Source organism: Heloderma suspectum, chromosome 1 (genome assembly GCF_057233095.1).
Source record: "Heloderma suspectum isolate Gila_16-S chromosome 1, 16-S_ref, whole genome shotgun sequence".
Lineage (NCBI taxonomy): Eukaryota > Metazoa > Chordata > Lepidosauria > Squamata > Helodermatidae > Heloderma > Heloderma suspectum.
In genome coordinates this window covers 7,713,999-7,737,264 of record NC_139458.1, presented here as the reverse complement: position 1 = coordinate 7,737,264, position 23,266 = coordinate 7,713,999, and the positions used below count along the sequence as shown (strand labels likewise).

Genomic DNA, 23,266 nt, shown 5'->3' with positions numbered 1-23,266 from the left:
GGTCTGTCCCACATTATCTTCTCAAAAGTATTTAGCTGCCTTAATCCTCCCTCCTGATTTCTTAACAAGCTATTTAAATAATCTCTAATTTGAAAGTATTCAAAACAATACCAGTCTTGTATTAAGCATATTATTCTCCAATTAGTCTAAAGGCTTAAACTGATTATGATCAGTCCAATCAAAAAATTTATCAACCCCATACTGTTGCCATTTCATAAAATTGTCAATTACTCCATTTTTATTAAATTGTTGATCAAATAAGACTGATGCCAATTGTGAATTCGAGTGACATAGACTCTTAATTTCTGCCAAACTGTCAGTAAAGCTGTAATAATACAACTGGTTTCCTTTAATAAATGTCTGTCTTTCACATTCAGCCAAAGCAGAGCTTTTAATGGTATTTTAGCAGAACTTTGTTCAAAATTATCTATATATCCCTCTCTAATTTCATGATACCAGTCCATAATCCACATTAAACAATCTGCTTGAAAATAATTCTTCAGATCTGGTAAAGGAAGCTCTCCTTCCTTTCTACTGTCATCATTTTGATATTTATTACAGATGTTTTACTCTCCCATACAAATTTATTAATCATACATTGCCATGAGTTCATTCTTGATTTTGTTATGGCTATAGGAATATTTTGTAATAGGAAGTTTATTTTAGGAAATATGTTCATCTTTATTGCTGATATTCTTCCTGAAAAAGATAGCTTAAGATATTCCCATCTATCCAATTCATCTTTTATTTTCGTTTACAATACAACCTAATTTAGTACTTGTAAATGTTCATTTGTGGTGGAAAACTCAATCTCAAAACTCAATTTTGCTGAACAACTTGTTAACTTTAAATTTTATCTTACTTTCCAGTATTATTAATTCCAGTTCTGTAAAATAAGAAGTTAACAAGTCTGATTTAGTAATATTAATCATATAATATTAATCATCTATTTTACTTAAATTCCTCTACAATTTTTAAAAATCCAATTAAAGAAAGTTCTGGTTTTATATTGATCAGGGCAACATCATCTGCATATGCACAGACCTTAATTTCTTGATCTCCCATCCTTTGCCCTTTTATCTTAGGGTTGTTCTATAATGCAGTCAAAATAGCTCGAAATACAAATTCAATAAATATCTGAAATTGCAGGGATAATAAATCATTAACTAATAATCCTGCATGTGGGGATCTATAAACGTTATTAATCCAGCTCCTTAAGTTTAGTCCAAATCCATGGCATTGTAAAGCCTGAAATAAGAAGGACCACTCTACCCTATCAAAAGCTTTCTCTGTGTCTACAAATGTTATTGTGGTCTTACTTATTTCCAGTTTATATAATCTATCAAGTTAACCTTTTTATGAATATTATAACCCATTCTCCTATTTTTAATTATCATCATGGCGATCACTCGTGACTGACCCTTGATGGTCAGTGTGAATTAATTTATGCATATACAGTGGATATACAGTGGAGGTGACGAATAGATTTAAGGGATTAGACCTGATAGACAGAGAGCCTGAGGAACTATGGATGGAGGTCCGTAACATTGTTCAGGAGGCAGCAACTCAATCCATCCCAAAGAAAAAGAAATGCAAGAAAGCAAAGTGGCTGTCTAATGAGGCTTTACAAGTAGCTGAGGAGAGAAGGGAAGCGAAAAGCAAGGGAGAAAGGGGAAGTTATATCCAACTGAATGCAGAGTTCCAGAGAATAGCAAGGAGAGACAAGAAGGCCTTCTTAAATGAACAATGCAAAGAAATCGAGGAAAACAACAGAATGGGAAAGACTAGAGATCTCTTCAAGAAAATTGGAGATCTCAAGGGAACGTTTTGTGCAAAGATGGGCATGATAAAGGACAAAGAAGGCAGGGACCTAACAGAAGCAGATGAGATGAAGAAGAGGTGGACAGAATACACAGAAGAACTATACAGGAAAGATCTGAATGTCCCTGGTAGCCATGATAGTGTGGTCACTGAACTTGAGCCGGACATCCTGGAGAGTGAAGTCAAGTGGGCTTTAGGAAGCATTAGTAACAACAAAGCTAGCGGAGATGACAGTATTCCAGCTGAGCTATTTAAAATCCTAAAAGATGATGCTGTTAAAGTGCTGCACTCAATATGCCAACAAATTTGGAACACTCAACAGTGGCCACAAGACTGGAAAAGGTCAGTTTACATTCCAATTCAAAGAAGGGCAATGCCAAAGAGTGTTCAAACTACCATACAATTGCGCTCATTTCACATGCCAGCAATGCTACGCTCAAAATCCTACAAGCTAGGCTTCAGCAGTATGCGAACCAAGAACTACTGGAAGTACAAACTGGGTTTCCAAGAGGCAGTGGAACTAGAGATCAAATCGCCAACTTTCGCTGGATCACAGAGAAAGCAAGAGAATTCCAGAAAAACGTCTATTTCTGCTTCATTGACTACGCTAAAGCCTTTGATTGTGTGGATCACAACAAACTGTGGCAAATTCTGAAAGAGATGGGAGTACCAGACCACCTTACCTGTCTCCTGAGAAACCCATACGAGGGCCAAGAAGCAACAGTAAGAACCAAACATGGAACAACCGATTGGTTCAAAATTGGGAAAGGAGTACAACAAGGCTGCATATTGTCGCCCTGCTTATTTAACTTATATGCAGAGTACATCATGAGAAACGCCGGGTTTATAGAATAGTAGGGTTGGAAGGGGCCTACAAGGCCATCGAGTCCAACCCCCATCACTTGGATGAATCACAGGTCGGAATTAAGATTGCCGGGAGAATTATCAACAACCTCCGATATGCAGACGATACCACCCTAATGGCAGAAAGCGAAGAGGATCTCAAGAGCCTCTTGTTGAGGGTGAAAGTGGAGAGTGCAAAAGCTGGTTTGAAACTCAACATTAAAAAAATGAAGATCATGGCATCTGGCCCCATCACTTCCTGGCATATAGAAGGGGAAGAAATGGAAGCAGTGACAGATTTTACTTTCTTGGGCTCCAAGATCACCACAGACGGTGACTGTAGCCATGACATTAAAAGACGCTTGCTCCTTGGGAGGAAAGCTATGGCACACCTAGACAGCATAGTAAGAAGCAGAGACATCACCTTGCCAACAAAGGTCCGTCTAATCAAAGCTATGGTTTTCCCAGTAGTAATGTATGGCTGTGAGAGCTGGACAATAAGGAAGGCTGAGCACCGAAGAATTGATGCTTTCGAACTGTGGTGCTGGAGAAGACTCTTACGAGTCCCCTAGACTGCAAGGAGGTCAAATCAGTCAATTCTAAAGGAAATCAGCCCTGACTGCTCATTGGAAGGACAGATACTGAAGCTGAAGCTCAAATATTTTGGCCACCTAATGCGAAGAGAAAAGTCCCTGGAAAAGACCCTGATGCTGGGAAAGATTGAAGGCAACAGGAGAAGGGGACGGCAGAGGATGAGATGGCTAGATAGCACCACCGATGCAATGAATATGAACTTGAGCACACTCCGGGAGAGAGCGGAGGACAGGAAGGCCTGGCGTGCTATGGTCCATGGGGTCACGAAGAGCCAGACACGACTGAACGACTGAACAACAACAACAAATCTAACCTGCCTGCTAAAACTATAGCAAAGATTTTATCATCACAGTTTACCAATAAACTAGGGCGACTCGAGGTTCGTAAATGTACATAGATCTTTATCTGCTTTTAGAATAATCACCACCTTTGCCCCATTCCAGATATTTGCTATATTTCCTATGTCTAAAATAGCATTCATTGCTTTTGTTAATGGTTTTAAGACTGCCTCTAGAAATGTTTTATAAAATTCATAAGGAAATCCATCTAAACTGGGTACTTTCTCCACCTTAGTATTCAATATAAGTTCTCTCACTTCCTCTTCTTGTACTGGTTTCTCCAACATTTCTTTATCCTCTTCTAATAAATTAGGAAGCATTACATGTTGAAGAAATGACTGTATTGACACTACTTTGGGGTTATCTAGAGTACAGTTACACAAAGGGGCAGTTGGGTTCAAGATATCACAGCAGGAGTTTTTAGCTGACATCTGAGTCCTCATGGGAAGAGTGGCCCACTAAAAGTTAACTTGTGCCAAAAAGAAGGCCCAGAAAGAAAGCCTAGCAGCTACACCAGCCTGCCCCAACCTGGGGTCCTCCCAAGGTGTTGGACTGCAACTCTCAAGGTGTTGGGACTACTGGCTGGGGATGACGGGAGTTGCAGTCCAACACATGTGGAGGACACCCAGCTGGGAAAAGCTGCTACACAGGAAGCCAATTCAACCCTTGTATGGCCTTGTAGGCCCCTTCCAACCCTACTATTCTATGAACCCCCTTGGTCCTGGGCCAACCGTCAGCATCCCTGAGCTGCTACTGATGTCCCCTCAGAGAATGGTGCCAACCTTGCCTTCCCCCAGTAGTGCTGAGAGCAAGACAGAACAGGACAGTAGGAGCCACTCACCTGGCGCCCCACAGCGTGGCAGGGGAGTGCCCGGCGGCACCCGGGTCCTGGAAATTTCCCTGCCCTCTCCATCAACACACCAGCAGTACCCAGTGCTTCCGTGGCTTCCCAGGCTTGTAGTTCCCCTGGTCGTCGCACTCGGGGATGTGGGGACCACCAGGGAGGCCCGGCTGGCCAGAACAGAGAGGGGCAGTTGGGCTCAAGATCTCACATTGGGAGTTTTAAGGTGAGGGACTGCATCCCTAGACAGTGTGTCCATTGGCAGGGCTGCCTGGGAATGATGGGAGTTACAGTCCAACAAATCTAGAGGGCATGGAATTGAGGAAGTCTGAGCTACACAGAGGCTGGCACTGGAAGGAAGGCTCCTCCCTGAGTCCAGCAGCAGTCGAGAGACCAGCAGTGCAGACAAAGGTGACCAGCTGAGCTCAGTGCCCAAGGCAAGGTGTGCCATGCCTGTTGGGGGGCAGGGGTGGGGGGCTACCTGCAATGCTCAGCGGCTGCAACTGTAAATGTGAAGGCTGTCACCGAAAATGTTTATTTCAGAATATCCATAACACCTGAGCTAAATCATCATCAACAGCAACAATGAAAGCTGTTCACTCCCTATTAAGAATGTTACGTATCATGATATCTATAACGGGGTAGCTAAAATAATTACAAAAACAGCAACAACAACATCAAAGGCTGTTCACTGCCAATTATAAATATTAGATTTCATAATATCATAACATGGAAGGATAATAATAATAAGAAGAAGGTTTTCATAGCACTTTCAAGAGTGAGAACTGCAAAAAATTGCCCAAAAAAGAGGCAAAAATCACCCCTTATGGATTTCAGGTTTCATAATATCAATAACGTGTGAGCTAAAATAACAACAACAAAAACAGCAACAATGAAGGCTGCTCATTGGCTATTATGAGTACTACATTTCAGAATGATCGGTTCGGGCTCAGTTTAGAGGCGGCATAGTACATACTCTTATTTGTGACTGAAGATGGAGTTCTTTGCTGAAACATTTCACATTTAAATATCTGTTTAGAATTATATATTTTAAAATCTATAAATTTGTAAACTTGATGCATCATCGTTGGTCACTTGTTTTGTTTTGGAATACCATAACGTGTAAGCTAAACAAATAAATAATGTTTCCATGGCACTTTCGAGAGTTAGAGTTGCAAAAATTCATCAAAAGTGCAAAAAAAGAGCAAGACACATACAAAGCCAGGCAGGAAGAAGGGGTGGACAGCTCAACCCAGACACAGCTGAGAAGCAAATTCAAAGGTGGCAGAGCAACTGTGATCTTCCCTTCCTACCCCACTCAGCAGTGGCTGGGAATGATGGGAGTTGCAGTCCAACACATCTGGAGGGCACCCGGCTGGGAAAGACTGCCACACGGAAAGCCAACGCAACCCACCCTTGGTCCTGGGCCAACCCTCAGTGCCCCTGAGCTGCTACTGACATTCTCTCAGAGGACAGCACCAACCTTGCCTTCCCCCAGTAGTGCTGAGAGCAAGGCAGAACAGGACGGTGGGAGCCACTCACCTGGAGCCCCGCAGCGTGGCAGGGGAGTGCCCGGCGGCACCCGGGTCCTGGCAATTTCCTTGCCCTCCCCGTCAACGCACCAGCAGTACCCTGTGCTTCCATGGCACTGCAGTGGCCTGTAGTTCCCCTGGTCGTCGCACTCGGGGATGTGGGGACCACCGGGGAGGCCCAGCGGGCCTGAATGCCGTCGCTCGTGTTCACAGCGGGTCAAACTCGCCACGGTCCCTGCTGGCCGGAACAGAGAGGGGCAGTTGGGCTCAAGATCTCACAGTGGGAGTTTTAAGGTGAGGGACTGTAATTCCCATCATCCCTAGACAATGTGCCCTTTGTCTGGGCTGCCTGGGAATGACGGGAGTTGCAGTCCAACAAATCTAGAGGGCACCGCATTGAGGAAGTCTGAGCTCCACAGAGGCCAGCACTGGAGCGGAGGCTCCCCCAGAGTCCAGCCGCAGTCAAGAGACCAGCAGAGCAGGCAAAGGTGGGCTCAGTGCTGTGCCTGCTGGGGGGGCAGGGGGGCTGCCTGCAGAGCCCAGCAGCTGCAGCAGTAAGCGTGAAGCCTGCAGCCATCCTGTAGATTTCAGAATATCCCCAACACGTAAGCTAAGTCATCATCAACAGCAACGAAAGCTGTTCACTGTCTATTATGAACGTACAACAACAACAACAACAACATCACCAACAATAATGTTCAACAATGCAGGCTGTTCATTGCCTCGTATGGATATTAGGTTTCATAATATCTACAATGTGGGAGCTATAATAACAACAACAACACAATAGTAACAACAACACAATAGTAACTACCACAAAAACAGCAGCAATGGAAAAACAGCTGTTCATTGACTGTTATAGATATTAGATTTCATATCATAATGTGTAAGATAAATAATATTAATAACATTAATAATAATAATGTTTTCGTAGCACTTTCAAGAGCTGTAAGTATTTCACAATGCACTGTTCAGTTTTAGCCCTTACAGCAACCTTGTAAGGTAGGCCAATATTATTACCTCCCATATCACAGATGGGAGGCCTGAGGCTGTGATACAGTGGTTTGCCTAAAGCAGTTTAGTGAGCTCATGGCAGGGGTGAGATTTTAACTGGGAACTTTCTGATTCATAACTCAGCCCCTTTGCTAACTGCTGTACTAGTGTCTACCTCCCCGGCCCCAAAATAAATCTATCCCTGGTTTGGGAAAACCTCCAGAAGTGTCTTCTTTTCTGCTGCAAAAGTATGTGGTGCTATGCTAAACTTTGGAAGAAACAAACTATTCTCACTCTGACATGACGGGAAGAGAGAGTGCAGGACTGTGCTGAACTGGCGAAGTTAAAAGGAGGACCATCACACACACTGGAAAACAAATGAGATGGTGTTTTTTAAATTAGGCATTGGCATAACGAGGCACAGTCTTTTTTTTGTTTGATATGTTGCCAGGATGAGGACAACTCAACAATTGAAACTTTTTCATTATATTAAATATGTAGCATACAGCTATGGCTCTTGCTCTCTCTCTCTCTCTCACTCTCAAAAAGCTACAACATGTACATTTTTAAAAGGGAGTGTATTATTCTCTGGCTAAAATCCATGCCACCTCTCTCCCGCAAATTGCACACATGCATGCACGCGAATGACCGGATTAACCTTTGGGCTAAGGGGGCTGCAGCCCCCAACCCACTACCTCGGGGGCCACTCTGGCTAGTCCAGATTCCCAGCTTGCTAGCCCTTGTGGAACCCGAGATAGGAGACAAAATGTTCAGGCACTATTCTGTCCAATCGTTTTGCGAGAAACAAGCCTGCTACCGCCGTTCCGTGTGTTTGGCCAATGAAGTCAGAGTCACGATGGACAATTTGGGAGCGGTGCAAGCACTCCCTACGACGATGACTGGCAATAGCTCTTTACCAGCAGTGCTAATTTAGATCATTTTTAAGTATAGGTGCTGGGGTAGGCAGCATGTAGGGATTTTGTTAAGTCTGTTCCATCAGTGTTTCGTGGATAATCAGGTGTCTTTCATTCCATCAGCTGCTCATTGATGGAATTAGATGTTTTTACTAGAATTTCATTGTTGTTCAGTCGTGTCCAACTCTTCGTGACCCCATGGACCATAGCACGCCAGGCCTTCCTGTCCTGCGCTCTCTCCCAGAGTGTGCTCAAGTCCATATTCATTGCATCGGTGATGCTATCTACCCATCTCATCCTCTGCTGTCCCCTTCTCCTTTTGCCTTCAGTCTTTCCCAGCATCAGGGTCTTTTCCAGGGAGTTTTCTCTTCGCATTAGGTGGCCAAAATATTGGAGCTTCAGCTTCAGTATCTGTCCTTCCAATGAGCAGTCAGGGTTGATTTCCTTTAGGATTGACTGATTTGATCTCCTTGCAGTCCAGGGGACTCGTAAGAGTCTTCTCCAGCACCACAGTTCGAAAGCATCAATTCTTCGGTGCTCAGCCTTCCTTATAGTCCCGCTCTCACAGCCATACGTTGCTACTGGGAAAACCATAGCTTTGGTTATACGGACCTTTGTCGGCAAGGTGATGTCTCTGCTTCTTACTATGCTGTCTAGGTTGGCCATAGCTTTCCTCCCAAGGAGCAAGCGTCTTTTAATGTCATGGCTACAGTCACCGTCTGTGGTGATCTTGGAGCCCAAGAAAGTAAAATCTGTCACTGCTTCCATTTCTTCCCCTTCTATATGCCAGGACGTGATGGGGCCACATGCCATGATCTTCGTTTTTTTAATGTTGAGTTTCAAACCAACTTTTGCGCTCTCCACTTTCACCCTCAACAAGAGGCTCTTTAGATCCTCTTCGCTTTCTGCCATTAGGGTGATATCGTCTGCGTATCTGAGGTTGTTGATAATTCTCCCGGCAATCTTAATTCTGATCTGTGATTCATCCAACCCAGCGTTTCTCATGATGTACTCTGCATAAAAGTTAAATAAACAGGGCAACAATATGCAGCCTTGTCGTACTCCTTTCCCAATTTTGAACCAATCGGTTGTTCCATGTCCGGTTCTTACTGTTGCTTCTTGACCCTCGTACAAGTTTCTCAGGAGACAGGTAAGGTGGTCTGGTACTCCCATCTCTTTCAGAATTTGCCACAGTTTGTTGTGATCCACACAATCAAAGGCTTTAGCGTAGTCAATGAAGCAGAAATAGACGTTTTTCTGGAATTCTCTTGCTTTCTCCGTGATCCAGCGAAAGTTGGCGATTTGAACTCTAGTTCCTCTGCCTCTTCGAAACCCAGTTTGCACTTCCAGTAGTTCTCGGTTTGCATACTGCTGAAGCCTAGCTTGTAGGATTTTGAGCATAGCCTTGCTGACATGTGAAATGAGCGCAATTGTATGGTAGTTTGAACACTCTTTGGCAGTGCCCTTCTTTGGAATTGGAATGTAAACTGACCTTTTCCAGTCTTGTGGCCACTGTTGAGTGTTCCAAATTTGTTGGCATATTGAGTGCAGCACTTTAACAGCATCATCTTTTAGGATTTTAAACAGCTCAGCTGGAATACTGTCATCTCCGCTAGCTTTGTTGTTACTAATGCTTCCTAAGGCCCACTTGACTTCGCTCTCTAGGAAGTCCGGCTCAAGTTCAGTGACCGCACAATCATGGCTATCAGGGACATTCAGATCTTTCCTGTATAGTTCTTCTGTGTATTCTTTCCACTTCTTCTTAATCTCATCTGCTTCTGTTAGGTCCCTGCCTTCTTTGTCCTTTATCATGCCCATCTTTGCACAAAACGTTCCCTTGAGATCTCCAATTTTCTTGAAGGGATCGCTAGTCTTTCCCATTCTGTTGTTTTCCTCGATTTCTTTGCATTGTTCATTTAAGAAGGCCTTCTTGTCTCTCCTTGCTATTCTCTGGAACTCTGCATTCAGTTGGATATATCTTCCCCTTTCTCCCTTGCTTTTTGCTTCCCTGCTTTCCTCAGCTACTTGTAAAGCCTCATCAGACAGCCACTTTGCCTTCTTGCATTTCTTCTTCTTTGGGATGGATTTCGTTGCTGCCTCCTGAACAATGTTGTGGACCTCCATCCATAGTTCCTCAGGCACTCTGTCTATCAGGTCTAATCCCTTAAATCTATTCATCACCTCCACTGTATATTCATAAGGGATGTGATTTAGGTCATACCTGAATGGTTTAGTGGTTTTCCCTACATTCTTCAATTTAAGCCGAAATTTAAGTAATTTAAGAATTTCATTGCACTTGTGCAAGTTCACATCAACTAATGCGGATTAGCACGTTAGCACATGTAATGCACACTTACGCTAATATGCAAATCCTCCCCAAATTGAAAAACTGGTCTGGAAGTCCGCAGAATTCGCATGACTCAGAAAAAGGTGGTGCACTGTGAAATCCGCAAGTCAGATTCGTAGAAATCCAAACTCATTTGAATTATGTTGCGAATTTCTCCGACATCCCTGTGCTGGGGACTGGACCTGCGGCCTGTATGCAAAGCGTAAGTGCGCACTACCAGCAGGCTATGGCTGGCAGCTAACATTTCCACATGGATATTTCATGTGCCTTCTCACCCTATCTGTTTTAACATACACACTATTTAGCCCATCTTGGAAAAATGCACATTGTGAACTAAAGATGTCTGCTGCATTGTAGATCAGAAGGGAAGTGGAGGTGACTGTATTCCATTTCTGCCTTACCAGGATGTGATCACAATCGAGAGAAAGATCCAGCCCTTGAGCCCATACCTGGAGAGCAATGGAAACCGTCTCCTTCATAGCCAGCCCGACAGCGACAGGAGAAGGAGCCTGGGGAATTGTAGCAATCAGCAGCTCGGTGGCATCTCCCTTCCGCACATTCATCCACATCTGCAAAGGAGTAAGAAAACGCTGAAAGCATCCAGGAGTTTTGTTCCTACCCAGAAACAGCCCAGGATATTTTGGGGCCCAAGGCAGGACATCCAAATCTGGTAAAAATTCCAGGTCGAAATTTGGGGGCTCTGGGGGGACCTCCCCTCCTTCATTTAACTCCTTTGCTGCCTGTTCCAATGCCCTTGTGATGGCAGCAACTCCCAAAGCGCAAGCAGAAAGCATGGCTCTCACTCTGATACTACGTGCCAGAGCATCATCCTGAAGTCAAATCAGAGTGAGGGCAATGCATCCTGAAGTCAAATCAGAGTGAGGGCAATGTATCCTGCATCCACTCTGAGAACTTTAAGAAAATACCGTGTCCACTAGTCAAGACATTACGAATGCCATTGCCGACAGCTTTAAGCTTGCCATTGGGTTCACCCCCTTTCACTCCCCACTCCAAAAATGAATCAAAATAGTTATTTCTTCTCAGCCTAGGAATGGGACGTAAAATGGGAGTTATTATAGCTCAGGCTCATAAAATGTTATATAAACTAACTTAGAACTGGGGTAGTATCCTGGCTAAAAGCCAGAGCTCCAGATCAGGATGTCCCCAGTTCAGATCTCGCCCCTTCCATGAATCCACAGCATAGGATTGTTTTTTTTAGGAAAGTGATGACAGCTTCTTCGTAACTGGCATCAGAAGCTAAGGGGAAAAACTTTCTTAAGCCCCTAACATTTTCAGAGCTGAGAAGTGCTAAGCCCCATTCTGCCATGGCCAGGAGATTCCTCCCTCGGGCTTGAAAATGCTCTCTTGGGCCGAGGGCACTTTAGGAGGAAACTGACTCAGTGTTCCAAATAATGAGAAAGCAGAAACGCTGGACTATCAAACAATTATTACTTTTGAAATGTAGCCTTCTGCCAACCTGGTGCCCTCCAGATGTTTTGGACTACAAAAAGGGAATGGAAGGGAATGGAAGTTCAAAACCATTTGAGCACACCAGATTTGGGAAAGGCTGGTTTAATGTGTTCACTGATGGGGCTTTTAACTGATTAGTCAATTAAATAAAAATTTGCAAAGTCAAAGCTGTCTTTGGGTAATTATTTCAAGGTCCTTGGTGTGGCTGGAGGGAGATGAACAAGATATGAGCTTAAAGCAGAGGTGGGCAACTTGTGGCCCTCCAGGTGTTTTAGCCTACAACTCCCATGATCCCTCACCATTGAATATTCACGGCTGATGGGAGTTGTAGGCCAAAATATCTGAAGGGCCACATTTTGCCCACCCCTAGCTTAAAGCATGTATCATCTAGATTTATAGAAAAAGGTTTTGACAACAGACTCCACCACCATCGAAAGAGAAATGCCTAGTCCACAAAAGCTTATGCTATAATAAATGTTTAAGTCTTTACAAGGCTCTTCGTAGTTTTTGCTGTAACAGCTCCCATTGGAAAAAGATAACAGAGGAGGCAGTTTTTGAAAACTGGTTACTGGCTACTAGGGCTCTGCCTTCAGTTGAGTGATCTGGGTGCTCCCTTGGAATTTCCTCCCATCAGGACCAGCCCTTCCATGAAGCAGGGTTAGGTGTCCCATCCTCCCCCCCCCCGAGGGCCCACCACCACCCTGCCACCTCCAGTGGGTGCTCTAGAGAGCCCTGCCAGCCACTCCCCTGCCATGGCATCTGCTGCAGTGAGAGAGTGGCTGGTGAGGCTCTCTAGAGCAACTGCCTGCCCTCCGTTTGCATCATCACATGGAGAGCAGCACAGCTCGAAGAAGCAGCCATGGGAGTCTTGCAAGCTCCCCTTGGAGCTCTGCAGCCACTTCTTCCAGCCTTGCAGCTCTTCACGTGATGAAGCAAATAGAGGGCAGGTGGCAGTGGCAAATGGAAAGGAAGCACAGGACAGGGGGCATGTCCTTGCCTGCCTCAGGCAGTGAGAGAGCTTGCACCGGGGCTGCCTCCCAAGGAAGGGAATGCGCTAATTTCCAAGAACATTTTTAAATGGAATGATTTTTGAAACCACGTATTTTCTAACCATTCAAGGAAGTAACTCAGATTTCAAAAGCTGCTGCCATGTGGTTTCTGCTCCGGTTTCAATGTTTCCTGGGCATCATTGTGGAACAGGATAAGAACATAAGGGCCATGCTGGATCAGACTAAGAGTCCATCTAGTCCAGCATTCTGTTCACCAGCTGTCGACCAGGAAACCACAAGGAGGACACGCGTGCAAGAGCACCCTCCCACCCATGTTCCCCAGCAACTGGTGTACACAGGCATACTGCCTCTGAGACTGGAGGTATCAAACAGCCATCAGGACTAGTAGCCACCTATAGTTTTCTCCTCCTTGAATTTGCCTAGTCCCCTTTTAAAGCCCTTCAAATTGGTGGCCATCACTACATCCTGTGGTAGCGAATTCCATAGTTTAACTGTGCGCTGCGTGAAGAAGCTCTTCCTTTTGTCTGTCCAGAATCTCCCACCAGTCAGCTCCATGGGATGGCCCCACCAGGTTCTAGTATTATGAGAGAGGGAGAAAAAAGAACCCTGTCCACGTTCTCCACACCATGCACCCATTTCTCTACCCCTCTGTCATGTCTCCCCTTACCCTACTTTTCTCCAAGTCCCAGCTGTTGCTACCTTCCCTCATGGGGAGCCGCTCCATCCCAGGACAAGATGGACGAGGAAAGGGTCCAAGGCCCACCTCCTCTCGCCCTTACCTGTGCAGTTGTGCCCGTTGCCAGCATAACCAGTACGGCAGACGCATTCGAAGGTGCCGCCCCCGTGGTGCACACAGCGCGCCTGATCTGCTGAGGCGCAGGTGTGAGTGCCGTCCACACAGGGATCCGGAGGGGGAGCAGTGGCTGAAAAGGGTCAGGAGCGGGAGGGGTGGTCAGCTCCCACATGACGTTGCTAATCTTCTCCCGTGGGAAAGAGCTGGGGAGCCTACCCTTCCAGCCTGCCACCCTAAACCAGGGGTGTGGAGCCTTTTGCAGCCCAAAGGCCGCATTCCATTTTGGAGAAGCTCTCGAGGGCCGCATTCCGGTGGTGGGCGGGGCCAAAGGCAAAAGGGGCGGGGCCAAAAATACCAGCATAGTTTGGCTGAAAGCTTTTACTGCTTGTAACTAAGGCTTAGGAGGGGCGTCTCAACCTTTCAGAATGGGAGGAAAACACAGAAAAACTGGGAAACCACCAAACGACTGGCAACTGAGGGAAAGGAGAAGGGGGCATGTCCATCTGGGGAACCCTGGAGGGCCCGACTGGGACTGCAGGTAGGCCAGATGTGGCCCACGGGTCGGAGGTTCAACATCCCTGCCCTAAACTCAATGGCACATCCAGCAGCAATTAAACTCCAGTGACACTTCAAGAGGAATGCTGCCATTCTCTCCTTGGCATTGAAAAGGAAACCCACAGCGGCTGAGGGGAGGCTGGGTCTGAGTGGGAAAAGGGCATGCAGGTGGAGATTGCTTAACCCTTTGCCCTCCAGTTATTTTCTGGCTTCGAATCACCCTCCTGTGAACTGCTTTTTCAACCTGCGGGGGACAGTGCACGTATCTTCCCTAGATCTTTCCCTCCATGGGTGAAAATCCGGCTTGGTTACGATGGCTTTGCACTGTAAAAGGACCGGAGGGAAAGGGCCAAGTAGCCTTTCTCCCTGCCCATCATCCCTTTATTTGGATTCACAGCCTGCCCCCACAGCCAAAAGGAAAGGATGCTGGAACTTCTGAGTAATGTGCAGCTTGAGTGTAGCTGGTGCTGAATCACACTGACAGCAATGGAATGGGACTTTGTCATGACAAGTGGACCTTCCGTCAGCTTCAACTGGAGTGAGTCACACAAAAACTAACTTTGGCTGGATCGTGCCCATGAAACTTTGGCCAAAGCTAGAGTGAAAATGGTGTCATAGAGCAGCCTTCCCCAACCTGATCCCCTCCAGATGTGTTGGACTACAAGTCCTATGCTGGCTGGGGGATGATAGGAGTTGTAGTCCAAGACACCGGGAGGGCACTAAGTTGGGGAGAGCTGTCCTGGGAAGGCATATTTCAATCTCCTGGACACCCCACCCTGACAACAGGGCCGGACTATATTTAGACAGGACTTTAATTGAAAGAGAAAGCTTCCAAGAAGGAATTCATCAGCAGAACCTTCTTGGGACTGTCACGCGAGGATGCATTCATTCTGCAGTACCACAAAAGCACAGAAAACTGGCACTCAGTTTTGGATTCTGCAGTTGTTTTGTTTCATTAAAAGCGAAGTTTCTAGTCCTTAAGGCCAAAAAACATGAGGGCAATACCTGATAAAATCTCAGAAACTGAGCAGCTAACCAGCCTCCAAGTTTCCTCCTTTCCCCTGCCTGGCTATATTCTTCCCCCCACCCCCCACCCCGCTTTTCTCTGCAATTCCTCCGGCTGCGGATGCAACTGGAGAGTTAATTAATAACATACCAGAAAAGCCCCAAGGCCAAACCTTGATGTAACTTTGAGGCAACCAGTAAATTTCCCACTGCTATCAGCAGAAGTCTGGGAAAAAGAGAAGTGCCAGAGACTGCAGTATTTGTTACGCCTGCTAAGGCTGTGATTCCCAAGTCTTTTTTCTTTTTTTTTGTCTTTTTCTTAAGCTTCACATGGAGACCAAGAAACAAGGACTACGCATATGCCATGATTCTCCAAGGGCACAGAAATCCCAAGGAATTCAGCTTCCTGAGAATCTTGGCTCTCATTAGGGAAGAAACAGCAAGGTGTTAATCCTTATGATATCTTTGAAAGCGCGTGGGTAATATGTGCTGAAATGGAAAAACTGGGGTGGGGGCAGAGCTGAATAAAATGTGCAGTGATTTGAGGCAGGGCTTCAGTGTCCTGAAAAACACTCCGCTGAATATTTCTCTACCCCTCCCCATGACTAACAACAAACAGAATTATGCAAAATAGATTAAAACAGCAGAATGTTCAAACATAAGATCAATTATGCATAAACTGCTCAATTTGCATAACGCATGAAAGTTATAGAATCCAGCTTTTCTTGACACAGAGAAGCTGACATTGAGAGAAGTGCCTCAAAATGCAATGGACCATTAAAACATCTGGGGGAGGAGGAATTGCACTTTTGCACATTCCCTACATGCAGAAAACCAGCATGTCTCCCTAGGATGCTAGTTTTCTATGTGCAGAGACTCTTTCAATTACCACATAAAGTTTTTGAATGGAGGCATGCTATCTCCAGGAAGCACAGAAGTGGGCACATGGTGAAGGGATAGAATTCAGGAATCCATGCTGCCAGATTGAAGAGATCCTAGAGAGCCACTGCTAGTCAGAGCAGACTAATCTGGGCTAAATCAATAAAGAGTCTGCCCTGGTGGAAGGCAGCTTCCTAGGTTTACCCCCTGCAGGTCCAGCTCTGTTGGCCAAGAGTGCCCAGCAGCCATGGCTCTTTGGCTGTATTCCTCTTCTCTAACTGCTCAGTTGCCCTCTACAACATGGCCGTTGGCAAATTTCACCCAAGTTCCTTCAACATGCGTTCCAGGGAGAGCCTTCCTCAAAAGGGACTAGCCTCTTACCTATACAAGTAGCCCGGTCAGCTGCAAGCTGGTATCCACTGGGGCACTCGCATCTGTAGCTGCCCTGGGTGTTGACACACACCGACTCCTGGCTGCATCTGCTGAGGCCTTCAGCACACTCATTGATATCTGGGGGGGAGCAGGGGTAAGATTAATGGGCGAATAAATGCTCATGACAGTTGCCAGGCTGGAAGGAGGAGGAAGAGGAGAAGCATTTGCGTTAATATTCCAGGGAGTTCCGGCACATTTTACGCTTATCAGCTTTGCAACCGTCAACTCCCCAGCCCCACTCCCATCTGGCTCAATGTGGCCAGGATGCTCAGCCCCCCTCCAGCTATAAAAACACATCCAGCGCCAAATGGTTCCAGATGTTTTTGAGGGGGAGCAAAGTTCCAAGGCTCAGCTTCCTAAATGTGTTGAAAGCACACAAGTTCGGCTTTGAATAACACGAGCTATGGGGGCAACATTTTCCATCCTCTTACTCCCTGCCCCGGACCCCTTTAAATCACACTGTTCTTGACACAACCATACCTCTGGGAAGTTCAACCACAGCAATTTGAACTAGGCCGATCCAATCCCCAATTGTGTGTGTGTGTGCGTGCATGTGTATTTTACGGCTAAGAAGCTGGCCGTCTCCTGCAGTCTCCAGTTAGCTATTGGCTGAGGTACCATCATGTCACAGAACACTCACAAATATTCTAACTACTGAGGGAGACAGTGCAGAATTCAGATTAACCATTTAAAGCATAGAATATTAGCAATCAGCGCAGCTTCTGTGAGAGACGATGAGGGTCAATTTAGCTCAAGGAGAAACCTCACTAAGCCTTCACAGAAGAGGCTATGCACTGCTGCCTATGTGTGGCAGGGTGCACTGGGCATGCAACCACATACATTTCAAGCCACCTTGGGAGTGTTTTCACACGCTTCAAGAGACACTGGCTTCAGTTGTTTTCTAACACATATGTAAAATATTTATTGATCAGAATGCTCATTAGTATAACAAAAGTCCTTCCTTCACATGAATAAGGATCAGTTATACAAAGATGACTAGCACATGGTAGCATCCAAGGTGATGTAAGTGTCACATATGGAAATCTGCTTGAGCGTGGCTGTCAACTTGAAATTCATTACTAATCCACATACATTCTTACAAGCCCCCTTAGTCCACACATAACTAGTCATTTTGGGCACTCTGATGAACTGAACGAAAGATCGATAATCTTCTAATGTACACAGCCTTCCTTGCCTGGTCATCTGCGAGCAATTCTTAGCTCACCATAGGCGACCATGCAAATGAATATTTGCAAGCCTAGACTGAGGTGTGCAGCTTCAGTCCACTGTTAGCAAATGGTTGCCCACTGCTGTGCCATAATGATAAAAGCAGAGACAGGATGAGTCCCACACACACACCACACTCAGCTTTCCTACACCGTCTCTGTGACGCAGTACTACCTTTGGGCAGGGCCATGGTTCAGTGGTAGAGCACCTGCTTAGCATACAGAAGGTTCCAGGTTCGATCCCCAGGATTTCGGGATAGGGCTGGGAAAGACCCCTGGCTGAAACCTCAGAGAGCCATTAGTGCCAGTCAGTGTCACCAGTACTGGGCTAGATGGACCCAGGGCCTGACTCAGTCTAAGGCAGCTTCCGATGCTTCCTAACCCAGCCCTGACAAGCCCCAACAAACCCTGAATTTGGCCATCAGGTGAGCAGGATGCCAGGACAACCCTACTGCGCTTCGAGACAAGACAGAAAGGAGCTGGGCACCTTTCCGACTCACCGACACAGTCCTTGCCGTCGCCCCAGTAGCCAGCAGTGCACTCGCAGGTGTAATCCAGACCAGCGCCTGGTTGGCAGCGTGCCGTCGTGTCGCACGTGTGTGTGCCGTCATAGCACGGGTTCGGCGTGGCCGACCCAGAAGTATCTAGACAGGCAAGAAAAACAATCGGGTTAAAAGAGTGGACCCGGAGAGACCCTGGGGACAGCTGGTCGGCCCCCGTGTGAACAGAATGCTGGACTTGGTGGACCCTCGGCCTGATCCAGCACCAGGGCTCTTCTGATGTGCTTGTGTTCCCGTCTTTTGGGGAGGGGTGCCTGTTTGGATACGGATGGGAGCCCATGCCTGCAGTCCAGGGTCCTACAGCCTGGACACAGGTTTACCCTATTAATGAGAGCTGGGCCCAGTGGTGTAGTGGCCAATTTTGAAGTGCAAGCACTCATTCTGACCATCCCCGTAGCCATGCCCCCAGGGAGTCCAGAAATTCAGGTTGCTGCGTTGATCCATATCAACAAACCAGTTCTAGCAGTTTTTATCTCCACCAGGAGCGCGGCTTTTGTAAATCCAAGGGGTCCTCATTGCTCATTCAAGACCAAGCCGACCCCAAAATACTTTACACTGTAACAGGGAACACTATATCTTTGCTGGGAAAATCCATTCCCACCCACCCCCAGCTGCTTTGAGGACTGCAGGTAAGCCCAAAGGGAAGAGGGAATTCTGCACGGGCTGGCAGAGGACGCCAGCGCCCCTGCTAACAGGGAAAGACCAGTGCTGCATCCCCATGAGCCCTGGCGCCACTCCACCAGCGACTCAGCTGGACCGTTGGGCCAGGACACAGAAAAGAGAATTCGAACTGTTTGTTGCTGCTCAGACTCTGATCTCAGAGATCTCAGACTCTGATCCCTACCTTTAAATTGTGACCAGAACTATAGATGGTGTCCAAGTGCAGTCGCAGAACGTTTTAACTCCCGAGGGGGAATGGGGTTTTGTGAAAAGCCTGCGGGCAGAATTTCAATGAGCATACGGCATCTCATGCACGCGAGACCAGACTCTGCACTGCCCATAGTGCAGGGGTGGAGAACTTCTTCCCAGTTTCAGGGAGGGTCTTGGGGGCTGCATTCCAGCGGTAGGTGGGGCTGAAAGCAAAGGGGGCAGGGCCAAAGGCAGAATGGGCGGGGCCCAATATACAAAAAATACCAGCCGATCGTAGCTGAAAGCTCTGACCGCCAGTCACTCCGCCTCACGAGAGGCAGGGCACCCTTTTAGAATGATGGAAATTGCCACACAAGAGCTGGGAAGCCACCAAATGAGTCATGAGGCTGAGGAGGAGGCTGAATTCGATGCTATAAATGCAGTAATCAATGACGAAACCTTCCCCCATAGACACTGCACATGGTTCTCATCCCTTTCAGAGTGGCCAAGCTGATTGACGGCTCTCCGTATAATTCCCCCAGGTCCTGCAGTTGTGCAAACAGATGTGTCCTTCTTTGGCTATTCATTACAGCGGGTTATAAACTACTTGGATTCGTAACCCCGGGATCTGGAACTTGTTGGCGCACTTTGGAGGAGCGGGGACTGCAAATGGCATCTTCTGTTGTTAGCGAAGGCATAAGCAGACCACCCCAGCTCTTCAGGCGAGGCCTTCTAGCTCTGCCCCCACGCACACTGAAATGACTTTATCACTAACAGGAGGAAGAGGGAGTCTCATTAACCTCCCTTAATAGCTCCACCGCAGAGTAATTTTTTACACAGGTTATGTTTTGCAGACCCAGGGGTGAAAAAGTCAGCAACGAAGAGCCCACAAAAGCCAGATTTATCATTTCTCCCCATCGAAAGATCACCCCCGCAATGTTTACTCAAACTGGAGGCCAGAAAAAATGTGGCTTGGAGGATGCTGCAAGCGTGAGACGCTGCACGTCAGCACCATCCTGGAGCAAGCGCCGGCCTTCACAGCGCCCGTTTTGTTTCCTCTTTCCTAGAATGCAGGGTTACTTCTCCCGGTGGGAGAAGTGAGTCACCTCTCGGGCTCTTCCTTGCAGAGCTGAGCTAGGTTTCCAGCAAAATGACATGGTAGAGTCCTTCCTGGAGTGACTGTGCCACTTCAGAATGCAGGGAGAAAGCTGCATATTAGAGTGCTCCCTCTATATGTGAGTGTTCCCTGCATGTAGAAAATTAATGTATCAAGAAGGTTCTAGCCTAGCCTTTTCACTAGCTTCTACATATAGGAAAGCTTTAAATGTTCCATGTGAACTTGCAGATCATATAAATCAGCCCCGAGGCATGATATCATTGGACATTTATAAAAATAGCATAGCCATATTGGTCCATAGGAAAAACAGCCAAAATCTACAGTAGAACAATACCTTTATTAGGACCAACCAAAATGTCACAAACTACTGGGGAAGCTTTATTTCCAGTTGCATTACAGAAGTGCAGAAACTGGTACAGAAAGAGGTAGGGTTGTAGGACTCAACATCCTGAGCATCTCTGCTTTATCTCTGCTTTATTTTCCTTTATTTTAAACTGTAAAAAGCAAGTTTCTAGGCCTTCAGGTCCCAAGCACAGAATGCTTGAATTCCTTTCCAGGAACTAGCAAAAGCGTGTCATTAGAGACTCTATATAACATTGCAGAAACGTGTCGCTCCATAACTAAATATTACCATTATTTAATATTTATTACTGCCGGACATGGACGTGGTGCTTATGAGTGTGTCATAACTAAAAAGATGGGTCCCTGCCCCAAAGAGCTTACAGAGACAAACGTATGGAGCGGCCGTATACAGAGCCAGATCATGGACCTATGTACTCTCTCTTGTACTACTAAGCAAGCAGGCAGAGAGTAGTACCAAGAGCTCATCCATGATTACACTGCCACGATTAGACAACTGGGAGACAGGTAGAGAAGCACATCAGCCCTCAACACACAGCAGGGTTGTCGTACAGATAACGGAGACAAGAATGTAGGTTTACAGCACTTGGAATTATTCCTTGCGCGTGTCAGCTGAGCATTCCAGAATAGCTGTGGTTTTTCAGCATATCAGGCAGACATTTTGTGTTGGCAAAAATGCAGTGCGTACACGGGCCCTACCTAAGCAGACTCCATTACATGGCTCTTTATGTAGAGCCAGGGGGGCGGAGCCTCCAGAACAAGGGTGGGGAAGCTTCCGCACCTCGGAGAGCTCCTTTAGAGATCTGACTGGTTCTGACTGAAACCCGGAGCAGATTCACCGCCCCACTGACATCGGAGCCGCCAGCCTGCGCTGTGTTCACCTTGAAGGCAGGATTCCATTTCAGAGAAGCTCTCAGGGGCCACATTCCAGTGGTGGGTGTGGCCAAAGGCAGAAGGGGCGGAGCCCAAAATACAGAAAATACCAGCAGATGTTAGCTGAAAGCTCTTCCTGCTAGTGCCAAAGCCTTCCGAGAGGCATTCCAACCTTTTAAAAGGAGGAAGAAACTGCACAAAAGCTGGGACACCATCCAGTGATTGGTGGCTGGGGGGAAGGGGCATGGCCATTGGGGAACCCCAAAGTGCCACACTGGGACCCCAGGAGGGCTGGATGAGGCCCCATGACTGAGGTTCCCCACCCCTGCTCCAGATGTTGTTGGGCCTCCAACTCCCATCAACCCCAACCAGCATGGCTAATCGTCAGGGATGAAGGAAGCTGGAGTCCAAAAACATCCAGGAGGCATGGGGCAACCTTACTGTCTCTCCGCCCAAAATCGTGGCAGGCCGTTGTTTCCCCAGTCCTGCCATCTTAGAAGCGGGCAGCCAGCGGTTCTCAAGAAGGCAGCAGTGACAGACACCTGTGGATGAGGGGCACCCCCCCCCCCGGAGAGTCAAAACACACAGGACTGAGCTTGGAACACAAATCTGGCGAGGATCGAGGGCCCTCCCTGGTCAGGACTCACCTCCCAAGGGCCCAATCTGGTTGGTGACGGCGTAGCGAAGCACCCTCTCCTCCTCGTTGTACAGTGCAAAGATCCTGTCCACTGTCAGCTGCTGAGCGGCAGGGGCCAGCCTGCGGTGGCGGCCATGCGGGCACTCCTGGTAGGTGATATTCTGGCGCAGCCGGTAGGAGAAGGTTTGGTTGCTGCTTCCAAAAGTAAGGGAATACTCCCGATAAGATGTGGATGTCACCACTGTGGAAGAGAGCGAAACAGGGTAAGGATAGTGGTAGAGCACCCTCCCCCAACCTGGTGCCCTCCAGAAGTGTTGAACTACAACTCCCAACATCCCCAGCTGGCTGGGGGTGTTGGGAGTTGTAGTCCAACACCTCTGGAGGGCACCAGGTTGAGGGAGGCAGGTGTTAGAAAATCACTGTATTATCTAAAGATATGCATCGGTTTTTGCTATCACCTAACAATATGTGTGTCACCATAAAAGAAATACATAATGTGGACACTGATGATACTGTTTGACCCAAAGGACTTACAATTAAATGTTACATTCCTCTTTCTTTTTCAGGACTTTCATTTTTTGTATTTAGTTGTTTTAGACAATGACACATTGCTACCCACCTTAAGGGAAAAGGCAAAAATCTTAGCTTGCTTCCTCCATGGCTGATTTGCTGTGGTGTGATGGAATGTTCACCAATATTCCAACTGCTTAGCTTAAAAGCGATGATGTTTACCTACTCATTTGAACTGACTAATCAATTTGATGGCTATGGGACCTTTACCTAAAAATATATTTTGGTTGCAAAAGTGTGGGTTTTCCTGTTGAGAAATTTTGGGATGTTTGGTGTGTGAAATCCACAGATTCCTATTCATGGCTAAGAGATCATATGCCAAGTGTGGCTGTGGGGGTGGGGGCAGCACTGCAAAAACAGCACAGCTTCCACTGGACAAATGATCGCATACAAGGCTCAGGGAAGTAAGACAGGAGAAGCTCAGCCATACCTGAATCTGAGTAGTGGTAAATCTCTTTGTAAGGTGCAATGCGGACAGTAAAATTCTCAGGAATATCGGGCACCTGTCCTTGGATTTCTGTCCTAATGCTGAGGTAATTTTCTGCATCCAGCCCATCAGCTGTTTGCCTGACAAAAACTCTTTCCTCTCCTGGATAGAAAGTGACTTCCACATTGTGAGTGAATTTAGCACCTATTTGGAAGAAGGAGGGAGGGAGGGGAGGAAAAAACATTATTATGGCACTGAAGAGCAGGGCCATCCCAAGTCA

At 46.8% G+C, this 23,266-nt stretch overlaps 1 protein-coding gene across 2 annotated transcripts in view; it reads right to left on the bottom strand.

Annotated features, from left to right (window-relative positions):
* The window catches only part of NID2 (nidogen 2), a 69,265-nt gene that overhangs the window by 13,880 nt on the left and 32,119 nt on the right, over positions 1-23,266 (bottom strand). The window contains exons 7-13 of one of the 2 annotated variants that reach the window (XM_084834882.1): positions 22,990-23,190; positions 22,000-22,230; positions 18,094-18,237; positions 16,317-16,445; positions 13,483-13,626; positions 10,673-10,792; positions 5,980-6,207 (exon numbers count right to left, since the gene is read on the bottom strand). In XM_084834882.1, the coding sequence (XP_084691008.1) occupies positions 5,980-6,207; positions 10,673-10,792; positions 13,483-13,626; positions 16,317-16,445; positions 18,094-18,237; positions 22,000-22,230; positions 22,990-23,190 (1,197 nt within the window). The remainder of the gene's footprint in view (positions 1-5,979; positions 6,208-10,672; positions 10,793-13,482; positions 13,627-16,316; positions 16,446-18,093; positions 18,238-21,999; positions 22,231-22,989; positions 23,191-23,266) is intronic. The other variant, XM_084834871.1, reaches the window with a different exon arrangement.